General features: G+C 69.6%; 1 protein-coding gene across 1 annotated transcript in view; it reads left to right on the top strand.

The window, feature by feature from the left end:
* The first annotated feature begins 1,340 nt into the window (after window positions 1-1,340).
* ENTREP2 (endosomal transmembrane epsin interactor 2) overlaps window positions 1,341-19,901 on the top strand; it is an 82,953-nt gene continuing 64,392 nt past the window's right edge. Inside the window, exon 1 of the mRNA XM_048519713.1 lies at window positions 1,341-1,439. Coding sequence (XP_048375670.1) covers window positions 1,341-1,439 — 99 coding nt within the window. The remainder of the gene's footprint in view (window positions 1,440-19,901) is intronic.

Here is a 19,901-nt window from a genome sequence, read left to right as displayed (position 1 = left end):
ACTGGGTTTGACTCCCCACTCTGCCACTTGAGTGGTGGAGGCTTAGCTGGTGAAGTAGATTAGCTTGTGCACTCCAATACATGGGTGACCTTGGGCTAGTCACAGTTCTATCGGAGCTCTCTTGGCCCCACCTACCTCACAGGGTGTTTGTTGTGGGGGAGGGGAAGGGAAAGGAGATTGTCAGCCCCTTTGAGTCTCCTTACAGGAGAGAAAGGGGGGATATGAATCTAATTCTTCTTCTTTCTCTGCTTTCCTGGTTCCTTCTTTTGGAGGGAAATGATAGGGGAATCCCCCCTTCGGTGATGTCCCGTCGAACTGCGGCCATCCCTAGATATAGCAAGGGAGATCAGGAAAATGAGTCGTACGCCTGCCTTTTTCAGTCCCACCTTCTGGCCGCTCTTGGATCCCTGCTTCCTCCAGCCGTAGACATGACGTCACATAAACTCACCCCTCGTGTGATTTGTGAAGGCGATTTGGAGGCTTCCAGGCATTCATGGGCATTTGCTACACGAGCAGAGCAGGCGGTCAAAGATATATCCATGAGGACCAAATGAAGGACCATCTCTGACCTCTACATCGTACATCCTTCCAGGAGTTGTGTTTGGCCGCTGTGTGGCGGAGGAGGAGGAGGAGGAGGAAGAGGAGGAGGAGGAGGAAGAGGAGGAGGAGGTAGAAGAAGAAGAAGAGGAAGAAGAGGAAGAAGAAGAGAGCAGGAAGAAGAAGAGAGCAGGAAGAAGAAGAAGAAGAGAAGAGGAAGAAGAAGACGAAGAGGAAGAGGAAGAAGAAGAAGAGAGGAAGAAGAAGAGGAAGAAGAAGAAGAAGAGGAAGAAGAAGAGGAAGAGGAAGAGGAAGAAGAAGGGAGGAGGAGGAGAAAGAGGAGGAGGAGGAGGAGGAGGAAGAAGAGGAAGAGGAGGAGGAGGAAGAAGAGGAAGAGGAGGAGGAGTTTGGATTTATACCCCACCTTTCTCTCTTGTAGGGAGACTCAAGGTGGCTTACAAGCTCCTTCCCTTCCTCCAGCAGAAGTCCGTTGCGTGTTTTCTGTGGATGATATACCGCATCAGCCCTGTTGTTGCAAAACACATTGTGTCTGGTTTCCGTTGAGCAACTGCCTCAGGAACACGCTCGCCTGATCCCATTCCTCGGGAGACCCCCGTGCGAAATTAGAAGATGCCGTCAGGCTGTCCTTGGTTACCTCGACGCTGTTTTTCAGGGATCTGTTGGCCCGCTGGACCGAGCCGAACACTCGGGACCAATTAGTCCTGCGTTTGGTCGCCGAGCTCATTTGGCGCTTGCTGTTTTGAACTGCTGGGATTCGTGCAAATCCTGGCAGAAGGACCGAGATGACGACGGGGAGCAGATGGGCCGAGGAGGTCGAGAAAGCTGACACAGACTTCAAAAAACTGTTTTTCATCCTACAAGGAAGCAAAAGTTTCTTCGAGGTGTGCAAAGAAGGGAGAAGAAGAGTTTGGATTTATATCCCCCCTTTCTCTCCTGCAGGAGACTCAAAGGGGCTGACAATCTCCTTGCCCTTCCCCCCTCACAACATACACCCTGTGAGGTAGGTGGGCCTGAGAGAGCTCTGAGAAGCTGTGACTAGCCCAAGGTCACCCAGCTGGCGTGTGTGGGAGTGTACAGGCTAATCTGAATTCCCCAGATAAGCCTCCACAGCTCAGGCGGCAGAGCTGGGAATCAAACCCGGTTCCTCCAGATTAGATACACGAGCTCTTAACCTCCTACAGCCACTGCTGCTCTCTCTACGCCTAAGGAATCCAGGCCGTCAGTTGTAAAAGTGTTGTATGTCACCAGGCCTTTTTGGTCCCTCAAGCTGTAGATCCACCAGCAAAAATGGCTCGCTCCTTGTCTTGACTCAACCCACTAGGCACTGTGACCCTTTTGGCATTTTTTCATGTTGTTGTTTTTTGCACTCTGACTTTTTTCATATAATGTACCAACAGGAGGAGGGGAATGCACTCGTGGCAGAGGAATATGTCTGAATTCCTCTGCCGTACCTCACATCAGATGATTGGGAAAAAAGTAGAAGAAGAGTTTGGATTTATACCCCACCTTTCTCTCCCGTAAGGAGACTCAAGGGGGCTCCCAAACTCCTTTCCCTTCCTCTCCCCACAACAGACACCTGGTGCGGTAGGTGGGGCTGAGAGAGTTCAGAGAAAACTGTGACTAGCCCAAGATCACCCAGCAGGAATGGAGGAGTGCGGAAACACATCTGGTTCACCAGATAAGCCTCTGCCACTCAGGTGAAGGAGTGGGGAATCAAACCCAGTTCTCCAGAGTAGAATCCACCTGCTCTTAACCACTACATCACTCTCTGGAATATAATCTGGATACACTAGTTTCTTTGACCCGGAGCTTTCCCAAAGTGGATTGATCACATCTGATACAGCTCAAGCCCTCCGGGGGATTGGCAGGATAGAAGTTCAAAAATAAAATAAAATAAATAAACTGTTAACGTGACTGGGCACCCATGCTACAGTCCTCTGAAAAAACCTGTTTATTTCAGTTTTGCCCTGTAAGAAACTATCATAGCTTTAAACGAGATATTCTTGAGTGCTGTGTGGTTTCCGGGCTGTATGGCCGTGTTCTAGCAGCATTCTCTCCTGACGTTTCGCCTGCATCTGTGGCTGGCATCTTCAGAGGATCTGATGTTGGGAAAGCAAGTGGAGTATATAAACCTGTTGGAGTGCCCAGGGTGGGTGAAGAAACATTGTCTGTGAGTAACAAAGAAGACAACCAGGTCAATAGTTGAGGCCATCTGAATAGAAATATGAGTAACAATGAAGTCTATAGCATGGGAGTAACAATGGAGATAGCAAGGTCACTGGTGGGAGCATCTGAATAGAAGTATCCTGGCCTTTGTTTCCTTTGTCTATAGTCATCCTGTGTTTGCGTGGAGCTGGTTAGACACTGTCTTGACTCAACACTGGCAGCCAAGTTCTGTTCATTTTCACAGTTTCTTCCTTTCTATTAAAATTGTCCATGTGCTTATGGATTTCAAGGGCTTCTCTGTGTAGTCTGACGTAGTGGCTTTCAGAGTGGTCCAGAATTTCTGTTTTTTTCAAATAATATTCTATGTCCAGGTTGGTTTATCATGTGTTCTGCTATTGCTGATTTTTCTGGCTGAAATAGTCTGCAGTGCCTTTCGTGTTCTTTGATACGTGTCTGCGCTTGGTGGTTCCTCTGAAGATGCCAGCCACAGATGCAGGCGAAACGTCAGGAGAGAATGCTGCTAGAACACGGCCACACAGCCCGGAAACCACACAGCACCCCAGTGATTCCGGCCGTGAAAGCCTTCGACGAGATATTCTTTAGTTTTGCTGTATAGCACACTTCTTTCACAAAGGAGATGTTAGCAGCATCTTGGAGGATGTTCCGGTACAATCCTCAATTAAAAGGAGGGGGAGAAGCTCCCCGCGAGAATAAAAAAAAACGTCGACTCGACATTCCGAAATGCCAAGATGAAGATGTATTAAAGACAAGGAGATTTTAGAGTTTTCCTTAATACGCTTCTGTCATTTCCAGACGGATTGCCTTATCAAATTAGGTAATTTGCTCGCTGGCGAATCGGAGCTGGGAAGAGGAGCTGCAGAAACGGGAGTTGCGGCGGGACTTGAACGATGAGCCCTAATTAAATTGAGCTGCCGCTGGAGTTTGAGAAACATAACGCTTAATGCCCGCCGAAAGGCTCCGGCGAGCAATTAATAAATTAGCCGGCGTTTTTCACATTCTGCCGTCTCTGGGTTTGTTAAAAGTCATCTGCTAAAAATGTATAAATTCCAATCGTTTTACGCTGCATATTTAGAAGGAGGAAGACAACGGACGGACGATCTGCTCTTAATTCTTATGAAAGTGTCATCCTGTCTCGCTGTAACTTGGAGTCAGGGGTGGTAAACCCAGACTGCTTGGACAAAATCCGCCCAGGGTTTGCCTCGGAAAGATGAAGAGGCAGCGTTCCTCCACCCACAGGTTGTGTGGAAATTGGGTAGCAACTTGCCTTTCTTTGTCCTTGCATTGGTATCAAAGGATCTAGGACAGTGGTGGCGAACCTTTGGCACTCCAGATGTTATGGACTACAATTCCCATCAGCCCCTGTCAGCATGGCCAATTGGGAACCACAGTTCAAGAAGGATATTGACAAGCTGGAACGGGTCCAGAGGAGGGCAACCAAAATGGTCAAAGGTCTGGAGTCCATGCCCTATGAGGAGAGATTTAGGGAGCTGGGGATGTTTAGTTTGGTGAAGAGAAGGTTAAGAGGTGACATGATAGCTATGTTGAGATATTTGAAGGGGTGTCATGTTGGTGAGGGAGCAAGCTTGTCTTCTGCTGCTCCAGAAACCAGGTCCAGGAGTCATGGGTTCAAAGTGAAGGAGAAGAGATTCCACCTGAACATCAGGGGAAACTTCCTGGCAGTCAGGGCTGTTCAAAGTGGAACGTACTACCTTGGATTGTGGTAGGGTCTCCTTCTTTGAAGGTTTTTAAAGAGAGGCTGGATGGCCATCTGTCAGGAGTGCTTTGATTGTGTGATCCTGCATTGCAGGGGGTTGGACTTGATGGCCTTTGGGGTCTCTTTCAACTCTATGATTATAGAGATATGGTCCATTCCAGCAGTTGGAGCCCAAGCATTACTTGTGTGGAGAGAAGTTACATTTTAGCGGATCTCAGTTCTGAGACCCATTCATCCGAATATATTACGGAGCAGGTCTGAGTTACAAGCTCGCACCCCACCCGTAGGGCAATTTCCCATGGGCAATTTGCCCCCCCCCCTTTTTTTACATAACTTTTCATTAGAACTTTTAAAACGACAAACACCCACAACTAAGAATATTCACAAAAACTACCCTGTAAGGAGGAAAGGAGGGTTCCCGATTTCCTCTATGAGAAATGTAAACATAGTTAACCACTCGCTCCCTAGCTACAATTATGAAATGACAATTTAACGATCATTTAATTGCTCTAATTTAAATTGCAGTTTGATTAATTCTTAATTATTAGGGCTGGTAGAGTCAGATTCACGCTTTTTCATCTGGTCGGAGGAGTGTTATACTTTCTCAGGACAAAGTCGGACCTTATAATTGTCGGGGCAAGCAGTGGCGTACCTAGGCAAACTGGATCCCTGGGCATACCCTGAGTTTGATGCCCCCCCCACAACAAGAACAACAACCTTTATTAGGCATTGAAAGAATAAAAGAAAGAAAACAAGCATTGGCAGGAAGGGGGTGGATTTAAAAGGAGAATCTGGGGAAATTTTTAGGGTGTGCCTGCTGTCAGGGGTGCAATGATTAGGATAGCAGCACCAAAATTTCAGAGTATCTTCATGAGCCCCTACTGATGATACCACCCAGGTTTGGTGAAGTTTGGTTCAGGGGGTCCAAAGTTATGGACCCTCAAAGGTGTAGCCCCCATCTCCTATTAGCTCCCATTGGAAACAATGGGGGATGGGGACACTCCCTATGGGAGTCCATAACTTTGGATTCCCTAAACCAAACATCACCAAACCTGGGTGATATCATTAGCATAGTCTCATGAAAGATCCCTGAAATTTTGGTGCTGCTAGCCTAAAACCTGCGACCCCTGCAAGCCAAAAACAGAAAAAAACACTGAAAATTCAAAAAAAAAAATCCTACCTGCATTTTTGGTACCGCCCACAAGGTGGTGCCCTGGGCAACTGCCCACTTTGCCCAATGGGAGGAACGCCTCTGGGGGCAAGGCTGGACAAGATGGCTCTTCCCTTCCTTCGGTGGTTTCTTTGCTCATTTTAGCATATGTGAACGGCGGCCTTTCTCTGACTGCAGAGAAATAATTGGGCCCACTGCATCAGCACAACACTTTTAAGCGAGAGGCAGGAAGGAAACCGTGCTCCAGATTTCATTTCTCCGGCTGGATTATTATAATCTTTCGCCTCTTGCGTTTTCGATGTGGCCAAGTCACTCGGAAGTTAGGGTTTCCGAGCCCTTGCTGAATTCTCCATCTGCAGCGAGCTCGCCCTGCTGTTGCTTAGCTGCCCAATAGAAGGAAAATGGTACCAGAATTGGGGGATCAGCAACAGCTTAACACGCGGAAGTCACTCCCCGCAGATCTGGAAGTTGGGTCAGGACATGGCTAGGAATGCTTCGATGTTTGGGCATAAACCATAGAGTTCTGCCCAAATGTCAACCAGCAATGCACTGATGTCAGTTCTGGTGCACACAGGAAGTGATGTCAGTGCATGGCTACTGAGGGCTCCTACCACTCAGAAAGCCTCCTAGCCCCCTGCCAGTTGTCAGGGGGGAGTTGGCATCCCTACTCAGAAGGAGCATGGTTATTATAGCATAAAAATACCAGAATAGCCTGTGTTGTGTGAATCATAGAACCATAGAGTTGGAAGAGACCCCAAGGGCCATCATGTCCAACCCCCTGCAATGCAGGAACACATAAGAACATGCCTGCTGGATCAGACCAGAGTCCATCTAGTCCAGCTCTCTGCTACTCGCAGTGGCCCACCAGGTGCCTTTGGGAGCTCACCTGCAGGATGTGAAAGCAAGGGCCTTCTGCTGCTGCTGCTCCCGAGCACCTGGTCTGCTAAGGCATTTGCAATCTCAGATCAAGGAGGATCAAGATTGGGAGCCATAGATCGACTTCTCCTCCATAAATCTGTCCAAGCCCCTTTTAAAGCTATCCAGGTTAGTGGCCATCACCACCTCCTGTGGCAGCATATTCCAAACACCAATCACACGTTGTGTGAAGAAGTGTTTCCTTTTATTAGTCCTAATTCTTCCCCCCAGCATTTTCAATGGATGCCCCCTGGTTCTAGTATTGTGAGAAAGAGAGAACAATTTCTCTCTGTCAACATTTTCTACCCCATGCATAATTTTATAGTCTTCAATCATATCCCCCCTCAGCCGTCTCCTCTCCAAACTAAAGAGTCCCAAACGCTGCAGCCTCTCCTCATAAGGAAGGTGCTCCAGTCCCTCAATCATCCTCGTTGCCCTTCTCTGCACTTTTTCTATCTCCTCAATATCCTTTTTGAGATGCGGCGACCAGAACTGGACACAGTACTCCAAGTGCGGTCGCACCACTGCTTTATATAAGGGCATGACAATCTTTGCTGAGGCAGGTCTGGTCTAAATTACAGTTATTACTAACCGCTTCAGTTTATCAGGTGATTAATTCCATTGCTCATCGTATCAGGTTTGGGGCTAATTAAATCTCATGGGAACACTGCTTGTAAGAAAGACTTCGGGGGCCCTTCTGAGAAGCGATCCGTGAGTGACACCAGTTCTTGGGCTAAGAAACGCATACGCGCACGTTCTCGGTCAGGATCAAGTTAGAAGACAACGGTGCAGTTAGCCTGGAGGAATCTCTTTTCTAGCAGAAGCGAAGGTTTTGAGGCTGTCTGAGTGACAGCCTCCCTTGAGACGGCAAAGAGATTAGTGCTGTTTACTAATTGGAAATCATATTTTAGAAACGGCGCAGATGCGAAACGACAGCGCTGATGACCTTTTCTTCCCCCACCTGCCACACTGTGTTTACGCCACTCTCGTGAGGGGCCAGAGACTGCCGGTCTCTGCGTTCAGGCCTCGGGTACCTGTCTTTGTCAGATCCTATATTATGGGATAGAGGAGTGTGTGTGAAGAACACAGCGTTCAGATTTCCTTCAGGTATTTGGTTACGTGGCTGTCGAGGCCTAATTTGCACAGAAAATTGGTTCCTGGAGGCCTGGGATTGATGCAAAGGATTCCTGAAAACACAAAGTGTTAAGAATTGATAAATTAGGTGAGTGGGCTCAGAAGTGGCAAATGCAGTTCAATGTAGCAAAATGTAAAGTGATGCACATAGGGGCAAAAAATCCAAACTTCACATACACGCTACAGGGGTCAGTGCTATCAGTCACAGACCAGGAAAGGGATTTGGGGGTCTTAGTTGATAGTTCCATGGGAATGTCAACTCAATGCATGGCAGCTGTGAAAAAGGCAAACTCTATGCTGGGGATCATTAGGAAAGGAGTTGATAATAAAACTGCAAGGATTGTCATGCCCTTATATAAAGCAGTGGTGCGACCGCACTTGGAGTACTGTGTCCAGTTCTGGTCGCCGCATCTCAAAAAGGATATCGAAGAGATAGAAAAAGTGCAGAGAAGGGCAACGAGGATGATTGAGGGACTGGAGCACCTTCCTTATGAGGAGAGGCTGCAGCGTTTGGGACTCTTTAGTTTGGAGAGGAGACGTCTGAGGGGAGATATGATTGACGTCTATAAAATTATGCATGGGATAGAAAATGTTGACAGAGAGAAATTTTTCTCTCTCACACACAATACTAGAACCAGGGGGCATCCATTGAAAATGCTGGGGGGATGAATAAGGACTAATAAAAGGGAACACTTCTTCACGCAACGTGTGATTGGTGTTTGGAATATGCTGCCACAGGAGGTGGTGATGGCCACTCACCTGGATAGCTTTGAAAAGGATAGATTTATGGAGGAGAAGTCGATTTATGGCTACCAATCTTGATCCTCCTTGATCTGACGTTGCAAATACCTTAGTAGACCAGGTGCTCGGGAGCAACAGCCGCAGAAGGCCATTGCTTTCACATCCCGCATGGGAGCTCCCAAAGTCACCTGGTGGGCCACTTTTTCTATCTCTTCTATCTGCCCCCATCTAGCTGGACTAGATGGATTCTGGTCTCATCCAGCTGGCTTGTTCTTATGTTCTTAAGGCCCTTGCTTTCACCTCCTGCCTGTGAGCTCCCAAAGGCACCTGGTGGGCCCCTGCGAGTAGCAGAGTGCTGGACTAGATGGACTCTGGTCTGATCCAGCTGGCTTGTTCTTATGTTCTTAAGGCCCTTGCTTTCACCTCCTGCCTGTGAGCTCCCAAAGGCACCTGGTGGGCCACTGCGAGTAGCAGAGAGCTGGACTAGATGGATTCTGGTCTCATCCAGCTGGCTTGTTCTTATGTTCTTAAGGCCCTTGCTTTCACCTCCTGCCTGTGAGCTCCCAAAGGCACCTGGTGGGCCACTGCGAGTAGCAGAGTGCTGGACTAGATGGACTCTGGTCTGATCCAGCTGGCTTGTTCTTATGTTCTTAAGGCCCTTGCTTTCACCTCCTGCCTGTGAGCTCCCAAAGGCACCTGGTGGGCCACTGCGAGTAGCAGAGTGCTGGACTAGATGGACTCTGGTCTGATCCAGCTGGCTTGTTCTTATGTTCTTAAGGCCCTTGCTTTCACCTCCTGCCTGTGAGCTCCCAAAGGCACCTGGTGGGCCACTGCGAGTAGCAGAGTGCTGGACTAGATGGACTCTGGTCTGATCCAGCTGGCTTGTTCTTATGTTCTTAAGGCCCTTGCTTTCACCTCCTGCCTGTGAGCTCCCAAAGGCACCTGGTGGGCCCCTGCGAGTAGCAGAGTGCTGGACTAGATGGACTCTGGTCTGATCCAGCTGGCTTGTTCTTATGTTCTTAAGGCCCTTGCTTTCACCTCCTGCCTGTGAGCTCCCAAAGGCACCTGGTGGGCCACTGCGAGTAGCAGAGAGCTGGACTAGATGGATTCTGGTCTCATCCAGCTGGCTTGTTCTTATGTTCTTATGTTCTTAAGAAGAGGCAGAGGAGGATGTTTGCAAAGAGAGGACGCTGCAGAAACACAAGGTGGTTGCAATTTGTACAGGCATCCCCGAAAATATTAATCCGGATGCTGCCTCTAATTAGATTTGATTGTTTTCCGCGAGGCTTCTGTTTTTCCTCTCCGACGCGAAATCGTTTCTCAGGCCGGAGGACAGCGACGGAGGCAGCCGTGTAAATCGAATTACCTTGGTTACTAAACAAAAAATAATGCTTTTGATTTAGCATCGTGCAGCATCGACTTGTTGTGGGCGGGAGGGGGTGAGAAGTTAAGCACGGACGAACCACACATGCTACCTTAAGCTGTTCAGAGGAAGGCTGGATCAAAATTCAAACATGGCTCTGTTTTACTGTAACAAGGAATCGGAGGGCTTTTCAAACGCTTGTACTCACTTGAAAGGGGCTTATCCGGATGTTGATGCCCCAGGAGAGCCCGGTCTTGGCAGATCTTGGAAGCTAAGGCAGGTTGGCCATGGTTTGTCCTAGGAGGAGAGTCCACCAAGGAAGTCCAATGTGGCGGCAGGCAGTGGCAAACCACCTGTTAGTCTCTTGCCTCAAAAACCTTATGGAGTCACCAAAACTCAGCTGCGATTTAAGAGCAGTTTCCCCCCATCAAACCACCATTGTCTGGCTCCGCATCACAGCCCTGGTGTTCCTTGAAGGTCTTCCATCCAGGTGGTAACCAGGGTTACGGGGAGCCCTTCACCTGCACAGAAATGGGCTTACCTGTTGGCAGAAGGCCTGGAAAAAGCAAAGTGAAGATGTGTAGACGTGTAGAATTATTTGTTTCTTCCAGTACCGGAAGCCTTCTCCACCCTCCCCAACCTGCGTTGCGAGATGTGTTTGTTTATTCCCGTTAAGGGTGGGGGAGTCACAGTGGTGGGATCCAAAAATTTTAGTAACAGGTTCCCATGGTGGTGGGATTCAAACTGTGGCGTAGCGCCAATGGGACTGGGCGGGGCACGATGGGGGCGTGGCCGGGCATTCCTGGGCGGGGCTGTGGCAAGGATGCAGCTGCTCCGCCGGTCCTTGGGCGGGAAACGAATGCACGCAGGCGCAGGCTGCCACGCACCCCCACCCCCCCCCCCCCCCACCCCCCCCCCCCCCCCCCCCCCCCCCCCACCCCCACCCCCCCCCCCCCCCACCCCCCCCCCCCCCCACCCCCCCCCCCCCCCACCCCCCCCCCCCCCCACCCCCCCCCCCCCCCACCCCCCCCCCCCCCCACCCCCCCCCCCCCCCACCCCCCCCCCCCCCCACCCCCCCCCCCCCCCACCCCCCCCCCCCCCCACCCCCCCCCCCCCCCACCCCCCCCCCCCCCCACCCCCCCCCCCCCCCACCCCCCCCCCCCCCCACCCCCCCCCCCCCCCACCCCCCCCCCCCCCCACCCCCCCCCCCCCCCACCCCCCCCCCCCCCCACCCCCCCCCCCCCCCACCCCCCCCCCCCCCCACCCCCCCCCCCCCCCACCCCCCCCCCCCCCCACCCCCCCCCCCCCCCACCCCCCCCCCCCCCCACCCCCCCCCCCCCCCACCCCCCCCCCCCCCCACCCCCCCCCCCCCCCACCCCCCCCCCCCCCCACCCCCCCCCCCCCCCACCCCCCCCCCCCCCCACCCCCCCCCCCCCCCACCCCCCCCCCCCCCCACCCCCCCCCCCCCCCACCCCCCCCCCCCCCCACCCCCCCCCCCCCCCACCCCCCCCCCCCCCCACCCCCCCCCCCCCCCACCCCCCCCCCCCCCCACCCCCCCCCCCCCCCACCCCCCCCCCCCCCCACCCCCCCCCCCCCCCACCCCCCCCCCCCCCCACCCCCCCCCCCCCCCACCCCCCCCCCCCCCCACCCCCCCCCCCCCCCACCCCCCCCCCCCCCCACCCCCCCCCCCCCCCACCCCCCCCCCCCCCCACCCCCCCCCCCCCCCACCCCCCCCCCCCCCCACCCCCCCCCCCCCCCACCCCCCCCCCCCCCCACCCCCCCCCCCCCCCACCCCCCCCCCCCCCCACCCCCCCCCCCCCCCACCCCCCCCCCCCCCCACCCCCCCCCCCCCCCACCCCCCCCCCCCCCCACCCCCCCCCCCCCCCACCCCCCCCCCCCCCCACCCCCCCCCCCCCCCACCCCCCCCCCCCCCCACCCCCCCCCCCCCCCACCCCCCCCCCCCCCCACCCCCCCCCCCCCCCACCCCCCCCCCCCCCCACCCCCCCCCCCCCCCACCCCCCCCCCCCCCCACCCCCCCCCCCCCCCACCCCCCCCCCCCCCCACCCCCCCCCCCCCCCACCCCCCCCCCCCCCCACCCCCCCCCCCCCCCACCCCCCCCCCCCCCCACCCCCCCCCCCCCCCACCCCCCCCCCCCCCCACCCCCCCCCCCCCCCACCCCCCCCCCCCCCCACCCCCCCCCCCCCCCACCCCCCCCCCCCCCCACCCCCCCCCCCCCCCACCCCCCCCCCCCCCCACCCCCCCCCCCCCCCACCCCCCCCCCCCCCCACCCCCCCCCCCCCCCACCCCCCCCCCCCCCCACCCCCCCCCCCCCCCACCCCCCCCCCCCCCCACCCCCCCCCCCCCCCACCCCCCCCCCCCCCCACCCCCCCCCCCCCCCACCCCCCCCCCCCCCCACCCCCCCCCCCCCCCACCCCCCCCCCCCCCCACCCCCCCCCCCCCCCACCCCCCCCCCCCCCCACCCCCCCCCCCCCCCACCCCCCCCCCCCCCCACCCCCCCCCCCCCCCACCCCCCCCCCCCCCCACCCCCCCCCCCCCCCACCCCCCCCCCCCCCCACCCCCCCCCCCCCCCACCCCCCCCCCCCCCCACCCCCCCCCCCCCCCACCCCCCCCCCCCCCCACCCCCCCCCCCCCCCACCCCCCCCCCCCCCCACCCCCCCCCCCCCCCACCCCCCCCCCCCCCCACCCCCCCCCCCCCCCACCCCCCCCCCCCCCCACCCCCCCCCCCCCCCACCCCCCCCCCCCCCCACCCCCCCCCCCCCCCACCCCCCCCCCCCCCCACCCCCCCCCCCCCCCACCCCCCCCCCCCCCCACCCCCCCCCCCCCCCACCCCCCCCCCCCCCCACCCCCCCCCCCCCCCACCCCCCCCCCCCCCCACCCCCCCCCCCCCCCACCCCCCCCCCCCCCCACCCCCCCCCCCCCCCACCCCCCCCCCCCCCCACCCCCCCCCCCCCCCACCCCCCCCCCCCCCCACCCCCCCCCCCCCCCACCCCCCCCCCCCCCCACCCCCCCCCCCCCCCACCCCCCCCCCCCCCCACCCCCCCCCCCCCCCACCCCCCCCCCCCCCCACCCCCCCCCCCCCCCACCCCCCCCCCCCCCCACCCCCCCCCCCCCCCACCCCCCCCCCCCCCCACCCCCCCCCCCCCCCACCCCCCCCCCCCCCCACCCCCCCCCCCCCCCACCCCCCCCCCCCCCCACCCCCCCCCCCCCCCACCCCCCCCCCCCCCCACCCCCCCCCCCCCCCACCCCCCCCCCCCCCCACCCCCCCCCCCCCCCACCCCCCCCCCCCCCCACCCCCCCCCCCCCCCACCCCCCCCCCCCCCCACCCCCCCCCCCCCCCACCCCCCCCCCCCCCCACCCCCCCCCCCCCCCACCCCCCCCCCCCCCCACCCCCCCCCCCCCCCACCCCCCCCCCCCCCCACCCCCCCCCCCCCCCACCCCCCCCCCCCCCCACCCCCCCCCCCCCCCACCCCCCCCCCCCCCCACCCCCCCCCCCCCCCACCCCCCCCCCCCCCCACCCCCCCCCCCCCCCACCCCCCCCCCCCCCCACCCCCCCCCCCCCCCACCCCCCCCCCCCCCCACCCCCCCCCCCCCCCACCCCCCCCCCCCCCCACCCCCCCCCCCCCCCACCCCCCCCCCCCCCCACCCCCCCCCCCCCCCACCCCCCCCCCCCCCCACCCCCCCCCCCCCCCACCCCCCCCCCCCCCCACCCCCCCCCCCCCCCACCCCCCCCCCCCCCCACCCCCCCCCCCCCCCACCCCCCCCCCCCCCCACCCCCCCCCCCCCCCACCCCCCCCCCCCCCCACCCCCCCCCCCCCCCACCCCCCCCCCCCCCCACCCCCCCCCCCCCCCACCCCCCCCCCCCCCCACCCCCCCCCCCCCCCACCCCCCCCCCCCCCCACCCCCCCCCCCCCCCACCCCCCCCCCCCCCCACCCCCCCCCCCCCCCACCCCCCCCCCCCCCCACCCCCCCCCCCCCCCACCCCCCCCCCCCCCCACCCCCCCCCCCCCCCACCCCCCCCCCCCCCCACCCCCCCCCCCCCCCACCCCCCCCCCCCCCCACCCCCCCCCCCCCCCACCCCCCCCCCCCCCCACCCCCCCCCCCCCCCACCCCCCCCCCCCCCCACCCCCCCCCCCCCCCACCCCCCCCCCCCCCCACCCCCCCCCCCCCCCACCCCCCCCCCCCCCCACCCCCCCCCCCCCCCACCCCCCCCCCCCCCCACCCCCCCCCCCCCCCACCCCCCCCCCCCCCCACCCCCCCCCCCCCCCACCCCCCCCCCCCCCCACCCCCCCCCCCCCCCACCCCCCCCCCCCCCCACCCCCCCCCCCCCCCACCCCCCCCCCCCCCCACCCCCCCCCCCCCCCACCCCCCCCCCCCCCCACCCCCCCCCCCCCCCACCCCCCCCCCCCCCCACCCCCCCCCCCCCCCACCCCCCCCCCCCCCCACCCCCCCCCCCCCCCACCCCCCCCCCCCCCCACCCCCCCCCCCCCCCACCCCCCCCCCCCCCCACCCCCCCCCCCCCCCACCCCCCCCCCCCCCCACCCCCCCCCCCCCCCACCCCCCCCCCCCCCCACCCCCCCCCCCCCCCACCCCCCCCCCCCCCCACCCCCCCCCCCCCCCACCCCCCCCCCCCCCCACCCCCCCCCCCCCCCACCCCCCCCCCCCCCCACCCCCCCCCCCCCCCACCCCCCCCCCCCCCCACCCCCCCCCCCCCCCACCCCCCCCCCCCCCCACCCCCCCCCCCCCCCACCCCCCCCCCCCCCCACCCCCCCCCCCCCCCACCCCCCCCCCCCCCCACCCCCCCCCCCCCCCACCCCCCCCCCCCCCCACCCCCCCCCCCCCCCACCCCCCCCCCCCCCCACCCCCCCCCCCCCCCACCCCCCCCCCCCCCCACCCCCCCCCCCCCCCACCCCCCCCCCCCCCCACCCCCCCCCCCCCCCACCCCCCCCCCCCCCCACCCCCCCCCCCCCCCACCCCCCCCCCCCCCCACCCCCCCCCCCCCCCACCCCCCCCCCCCCCCACCCCCCCCCCCCCCCACCCCCCCCCCCCCCCACCCCCCCCCCCCCCCACCCCCCCCCCCCCCCACCCCCCCCCCCCCCCACCCCCCCCCCCCCCCACCCCCCCCCCCCCCCACCCCCCCCCCCCCCCACCCCCCCCCCCCCCCACCCCCCCCCCCCCCCACCCCCCCCCCCCCCCACCCCCCCCCCCCCCCACCCCCCCCCCCCCCCACCCCCCCCCCCCCCCACCCCCCCCCCCCCCCACCCCCCCCCCCCCCCACCCCCCCCCCCCCCCACCCCCCCCCCCCCCCACCCCCCCCCCCCCCCACCCCCCCCCCCCCCCACCCCCCCCCCCCCCCACCCCCCCCCCCCCCCACCCCCCCCCCCCCCCACCCCCCCCCCCCCCCACCCCCCCCCCCCCCCACCCCCCCCCCCCCCCACCCCCCCCCCCCCCCACCCCCCCCCCCCCCCACCCCCCCCCCCCCCCACCCCCCCCCCCCCCCACCCCCCCCCCCCCCCACCCCCCCCCCCCCCCACCCCCCCCCCCCCCCACCCCCCCCCCCCCCCACCCCCCCCCCCCCCCACCCCCCCCCCCCCCCACCCCCCCCCCCCCCCACCCCCCCCCCCCCCCACCCCCCCCCCCCCCCACCCCCCCCCCCCCCCACCCCCCCCCCCCCCCACCCCCCCCCCCCCCCACCCCCCCCCCCCCCCACCCCCCCCCCCCCCCACCCCCCCCCCCCCCCACCCCCCCCCCCCCCCACCCCCCCCCCCCCCCACCCCCCCCCCCCCCCACCCCCCCCCCCCCCCACCCCCCCCCCCCCCCACCCCCCCCCCCCCCCACCCCCCCCCCCCCCCACCCCCCCCCCCCCCCACCCCCCCCCCCCCCCACCCCCCCCCCCCCCCACCCCCCCCCCCCCCCACCCCCCCCCCCCCCCACCCCCCCCCCCCCCCACCCCCCCCCCCCCCCACCCCCCCCCCCCCCCACCCCCCCCCCCCCCCACCCCCCCCCCCCCCCACCCCCCCCCCCCCCCACCCCCCCCCCCCCCCACCCCCCCCCCCCCCCACCCCCCCCCCCCCCCACCCCCCCCCCCCCCCACCCCCCCCCCCCCCCACCCCCCCCCCCCCCCACCCCCCCCCCCCCCCACCCCCCCCCCCCCCCACCCCCCCCCCCCCCCACCCCCCCCCCCCCCCACCCCCCCCCCCCCCCACCCCCCCCCCCCCCCACCCCCCCCCCCCCCCACCCCCCCCCCCCCCCACCCCCCCCCCCCCCCACCCCCCCCCCCCCCCACCCCCCCCCCCCCCCACCCCCCCCCCCCCCCACCCCCCCCCCCCCCCACCCCCCCCCCCCCCCACCCCCCCCCCCCCCCACCCCCCCCCCCCCCCACCCCCCCCCCCCCCCACCCCCCCCCCCCCCCACCCCCCCCCCCCCCCACCCCCCCCCCCCCCCACCCCCCCCCCCCCCCACCCCCCCCCCCCCCCACCCCCCCCCCCCCCCACCCCCCCCCCCCCCCACCCCCCCCCCCCCCCACCCCCCCCCCCCCCCACCCCCCCCCCCCCCCACCCCCCCCCCCCCCCACCCCCCCCCCCCCCCACCCCCCCCCCCCCCCACCCCCCCCCCCCCCCACCCCCCCCCCCCCCCACCCCCCCCCCCCCCCACCCCCCCCCCCCCCCACCCCCCCCCCCCCCCACCCCCCCCCCCCCCCACCCCCCCCCCCCCCCACCCCCCCCCCCCCCCACCCCCCCCCCCCCCCACCCCCCCCCCCCCCCACCCCCCCCCCCCCCCACCCCCCCCCCCCCCCACCCCCCCCCCCCCCCACCCCCCCCCCCCCCCACCCCCCCCCCCCCCCACCCCCCCCCCCCCCCACCCCCCCCCCCCCCCACCCCCCCCCCCCCCCACCCCCCCCCCCCCCCACCCCCCCCCCCCCCCACCCCCCCCCCCCCCCACCCCCCCCCCCCCCCACCCCCCCCCCCCCCCACCCCCCCCCCCCCCCACCCCCCCCCCCCCCCACCCCCCCCCCCCCCCACCCCCCCCCCCCCCCACCCCCCCCCCCCCCCACCCCCCCCCCCCCCCACCCCCCCCCCCCCCCACCCCCCCCCCCCCCCACCCCCCCCCCCCCCCACCCCCCCCCCCCCCCACCCCCCCCCCCCCCCACCCCCCCCCCCCCCCACCCCCCCCCCCCCCCACCCCCCCCCCCCCCCACCCCCCCCCCCCCCCACCCCCCCCCCCCCCCACCCCCCCCCCCCCCCACCCCCCCCCCCCCCCACCCCCCCCCCCCCCCACCCCCCCCCCCCCCCACCCCCCCCCCCCCCCACCCCCCCCCCCCCCCACCCCCCCCCCCCCCCACCCCCCCCCCCCCCCACCCCCCCCCCCCCCCACCCCCCCCCCCCCCCACCCCCCCCCCCCCCCACCCCCCCCCCCCCCCACCCCCCCCCCCCCCCACCCCCCCCCCCCCCCACCCCCCCCCCCCCCCACCCCCCCCCCCCCCCACCCCCCCCCCCCCCCACCCCCCCCCCCCCCCACCCCCCCCCCCCCCCACCCCCCCCCCCCCCCACCCCCCCCCCCCCCCACCCCCCCCCCCCCCCACCCCCCCCCCCCCCCACCCCCCCCCCCCCCCACCCCCCCCCCCCCCCACCCCCCCCCCCCCCCACCCCCCCCCCCCCCCACCCCCCCCCCCCCCCACCCCCCCCCCCCCCCACCCCCCCCCCCCCCCACCCCCCCCCCCCCCCACCCCCCCCCCCCCCCACCCCCCCCCCCCCCCACCCCCCCCCCCCCCCACCCCCCCCCCCCCCCACCCCCCCCCCCCCCCACCCCCCCCCCCCCCCACCCCCCCCCCCCCCCACCCCCCCCCCCCCCCACCCCCCCCCCCCCCCACCCCCCCCCCCCCCCACCCCCCCCCCCCCCCACCCCCCCCCCCCCCCACCCCCCCCCCCCCCCACCCCCCCCCCCCCCCACCCCCCCCCCCCCCCACCCCCCCCCCCCCCCACCCCCCCCCCCCCCCACCCCCCCCCCCCCCCACCCCCCCCCCCCCCCACCCCCCCCCCCCCCCACCCCCCCCCCCCCCCACCCCCCCCCCCCCCCACCCCCCCCCCCCCCCACCCCCCCCCCCCCCCACCCCCCCCCCCCCCCACCCCCCCCCCCCCCCACCCCCCCCCCCCCCCACCCCCCCCCCCCCCCACCCCCCCCCCCCCCCACCCCCCCCCCCCCCCACCCCCCCCCCCCCCCACCCCCCCCCCCCCCCACCCCCCCCCCCCCCCACCCCCCCCCCCCCCCACCCCCCCCCCCCCCCACCCCCCCCCCCCCCCACCCCCCCCCCCCCCCACCCCCCCCCCCCCCCACCCCCCCCCCCCCCCACCCCCCCCCCCCCCCACCCCCCCCCCCCCCCACCCCCCCCCCCCCCCACCCCCCCCCCCCCCCACCCCCCCCCCCCCCCACCCCCCCCCCCCCCCACCCCCCCCCCCCCCCACCCCCCCCCCCCCCCACCCCCCCCCCCCCCCACCCCCCCCCCCCCCCACCCCCCCCCCCCCCCACCCCCCCCCCCCCCCACCCCCCCCCCCCCCCACCCCCCCCCCCCCCCACCCCCCCCCCCCCCCACCCCCCCCCCCCCCCACCCCCCCCCCCCCCCACCCCCCCCCCCCCCCACCCCCCCCCCCCCCCACCCCCCCCCCCCCCCACCCCCCCCCCCCCCCACCCCCCCCCCCCCCCACCCCCCCCCCCCCCCACCCCCCCCCCCCCCCACCCCCCCCCCCCCCCACCCCCCCCCCCCCCCACCCCCCCCCCCCCCCACCCCCCCCCCCCCCCACCCCCCCCCCCCCCCACCCCCCCCCCCCCCCACCCCCCCCCCCCCCCACCCCCCCCCCCCCCCACCCCCCCCCCCCCCCACCCCCCCCCCCCCCCACCCCCCCCCCCCCCCACCCCCCCCCCCCCCCACCCCCCCCCCCCCCCACCCCCCCCCCCCCCCACCCCCCCCCCCCCCCACCCCCCCCCCCCCCCACCCCCCCCCCCCCCCACCCCCCCCCCCCCCCACCCCCCCCCCCCCCCACCCCCCCCCCCCCCCACCCCCCCCCCCCCCCACCCCCCCCCCCCCCCACCCCCCCCCCCCCCCACCCCCCCCCCCCCCCACCCCCCCCCCCCCCCACCCCCCCCCCCCCCCACCCCCCCCCCCCCCCACCCCCCCCCCCCCCCACCCCCCCCCCCCCCCACCCCCCCCCCCCCCCACCCCCCCCCCCCCCCACCCCCCCCCCCCCCCACCCCCCCCCCCCCCCACCCCCCCCCCCCCCCACCCCCCCCCCCCCCCACCCCCCCCCCCCCCCACCCCCCCCCCCCCCCACCCCCCCCCCCCCCCACCCCCCCCCCCCCCCACCCCCCCCCCCCCCCACCCCCCCCCCCCCCCACCCCCCCCCCCCCCCACCCCCCCCCCCCCCCACCCCCCCCCCCCCCCACCCCCCCCCCCCCCCACCCCCCCCCCCCCCCACCCCCCCCCCCCCCCACCCCCCCCCCCCCCCACCCCCCCCCCCCCCCACCCCCCCCCCCCCCCACCCCCCCCCCCCCCCACCCCCCCCCCCCCCCACCCCCCCCCCCCCCCACCCCCCCCCCCCCCCACCCCCCCCCCCCCCCACCCCCCCCCCCCCCCACCCCCCCCCCCCCCCACCCCCCCCCCCCCCCACCCCCCCCCCCCCCCACCCCCCCCCCCCCCCACCCCCCCCCCCCCCCACCCCCCCCCCCCCCCACCCCCCCCCCCCCCCACCCCCCCCCCCCCCCACCCCCCCCCCCCCCCACCCCCCCCCCCCCCCACCCCCCCCCCCCCCCACCCCCCCCCCCCCCCACCCCCCCCCCCCCCCACCCCCCCCCCCCCCCACCCCCCCCCCCCCCCACCCCCCCCCCCCCCCACCCCCCCCCCCCCCCACCCCCCCCCCCCCCCACCCCCCCCCCCCCCCACCCCCCCCCCCCCCCACCCCCCCCCCCCCCCACCCCCCCCCCCCCCCACCCCCCCCCCCCCCCACCCCCCCCCCCCCCCACCCCCCCCCCCCCCCACCCCCCCCCCCCCCCACCCCCCCCCCCCCCCACCCCCCCCCCCCCCCACCCCCCCCCCCCCCCACCCCCCC

The sequence above is a fragment of the Sphaerodactylus townsendi genome, linkage group LG17 (genome assembly GCF_021028975.2).
Source record: "Sphaerodactylus townsendi isolate TG3544 linkage group LG17, MPM_Stown_v2.3, whole genome shotgun sequence".
Lineage (NCBI taxonomy): Eukaryota > Metazoa > Chordata > Lepidosauria > Squamata > Sphaerodactylidae > Sphaerodactylus > Sphaerodactylus townsendi.
Note: the sequence above shows the minus strand (reverse complement) of the source record. Positions and strands in the feature narration are given on the sequence as shown.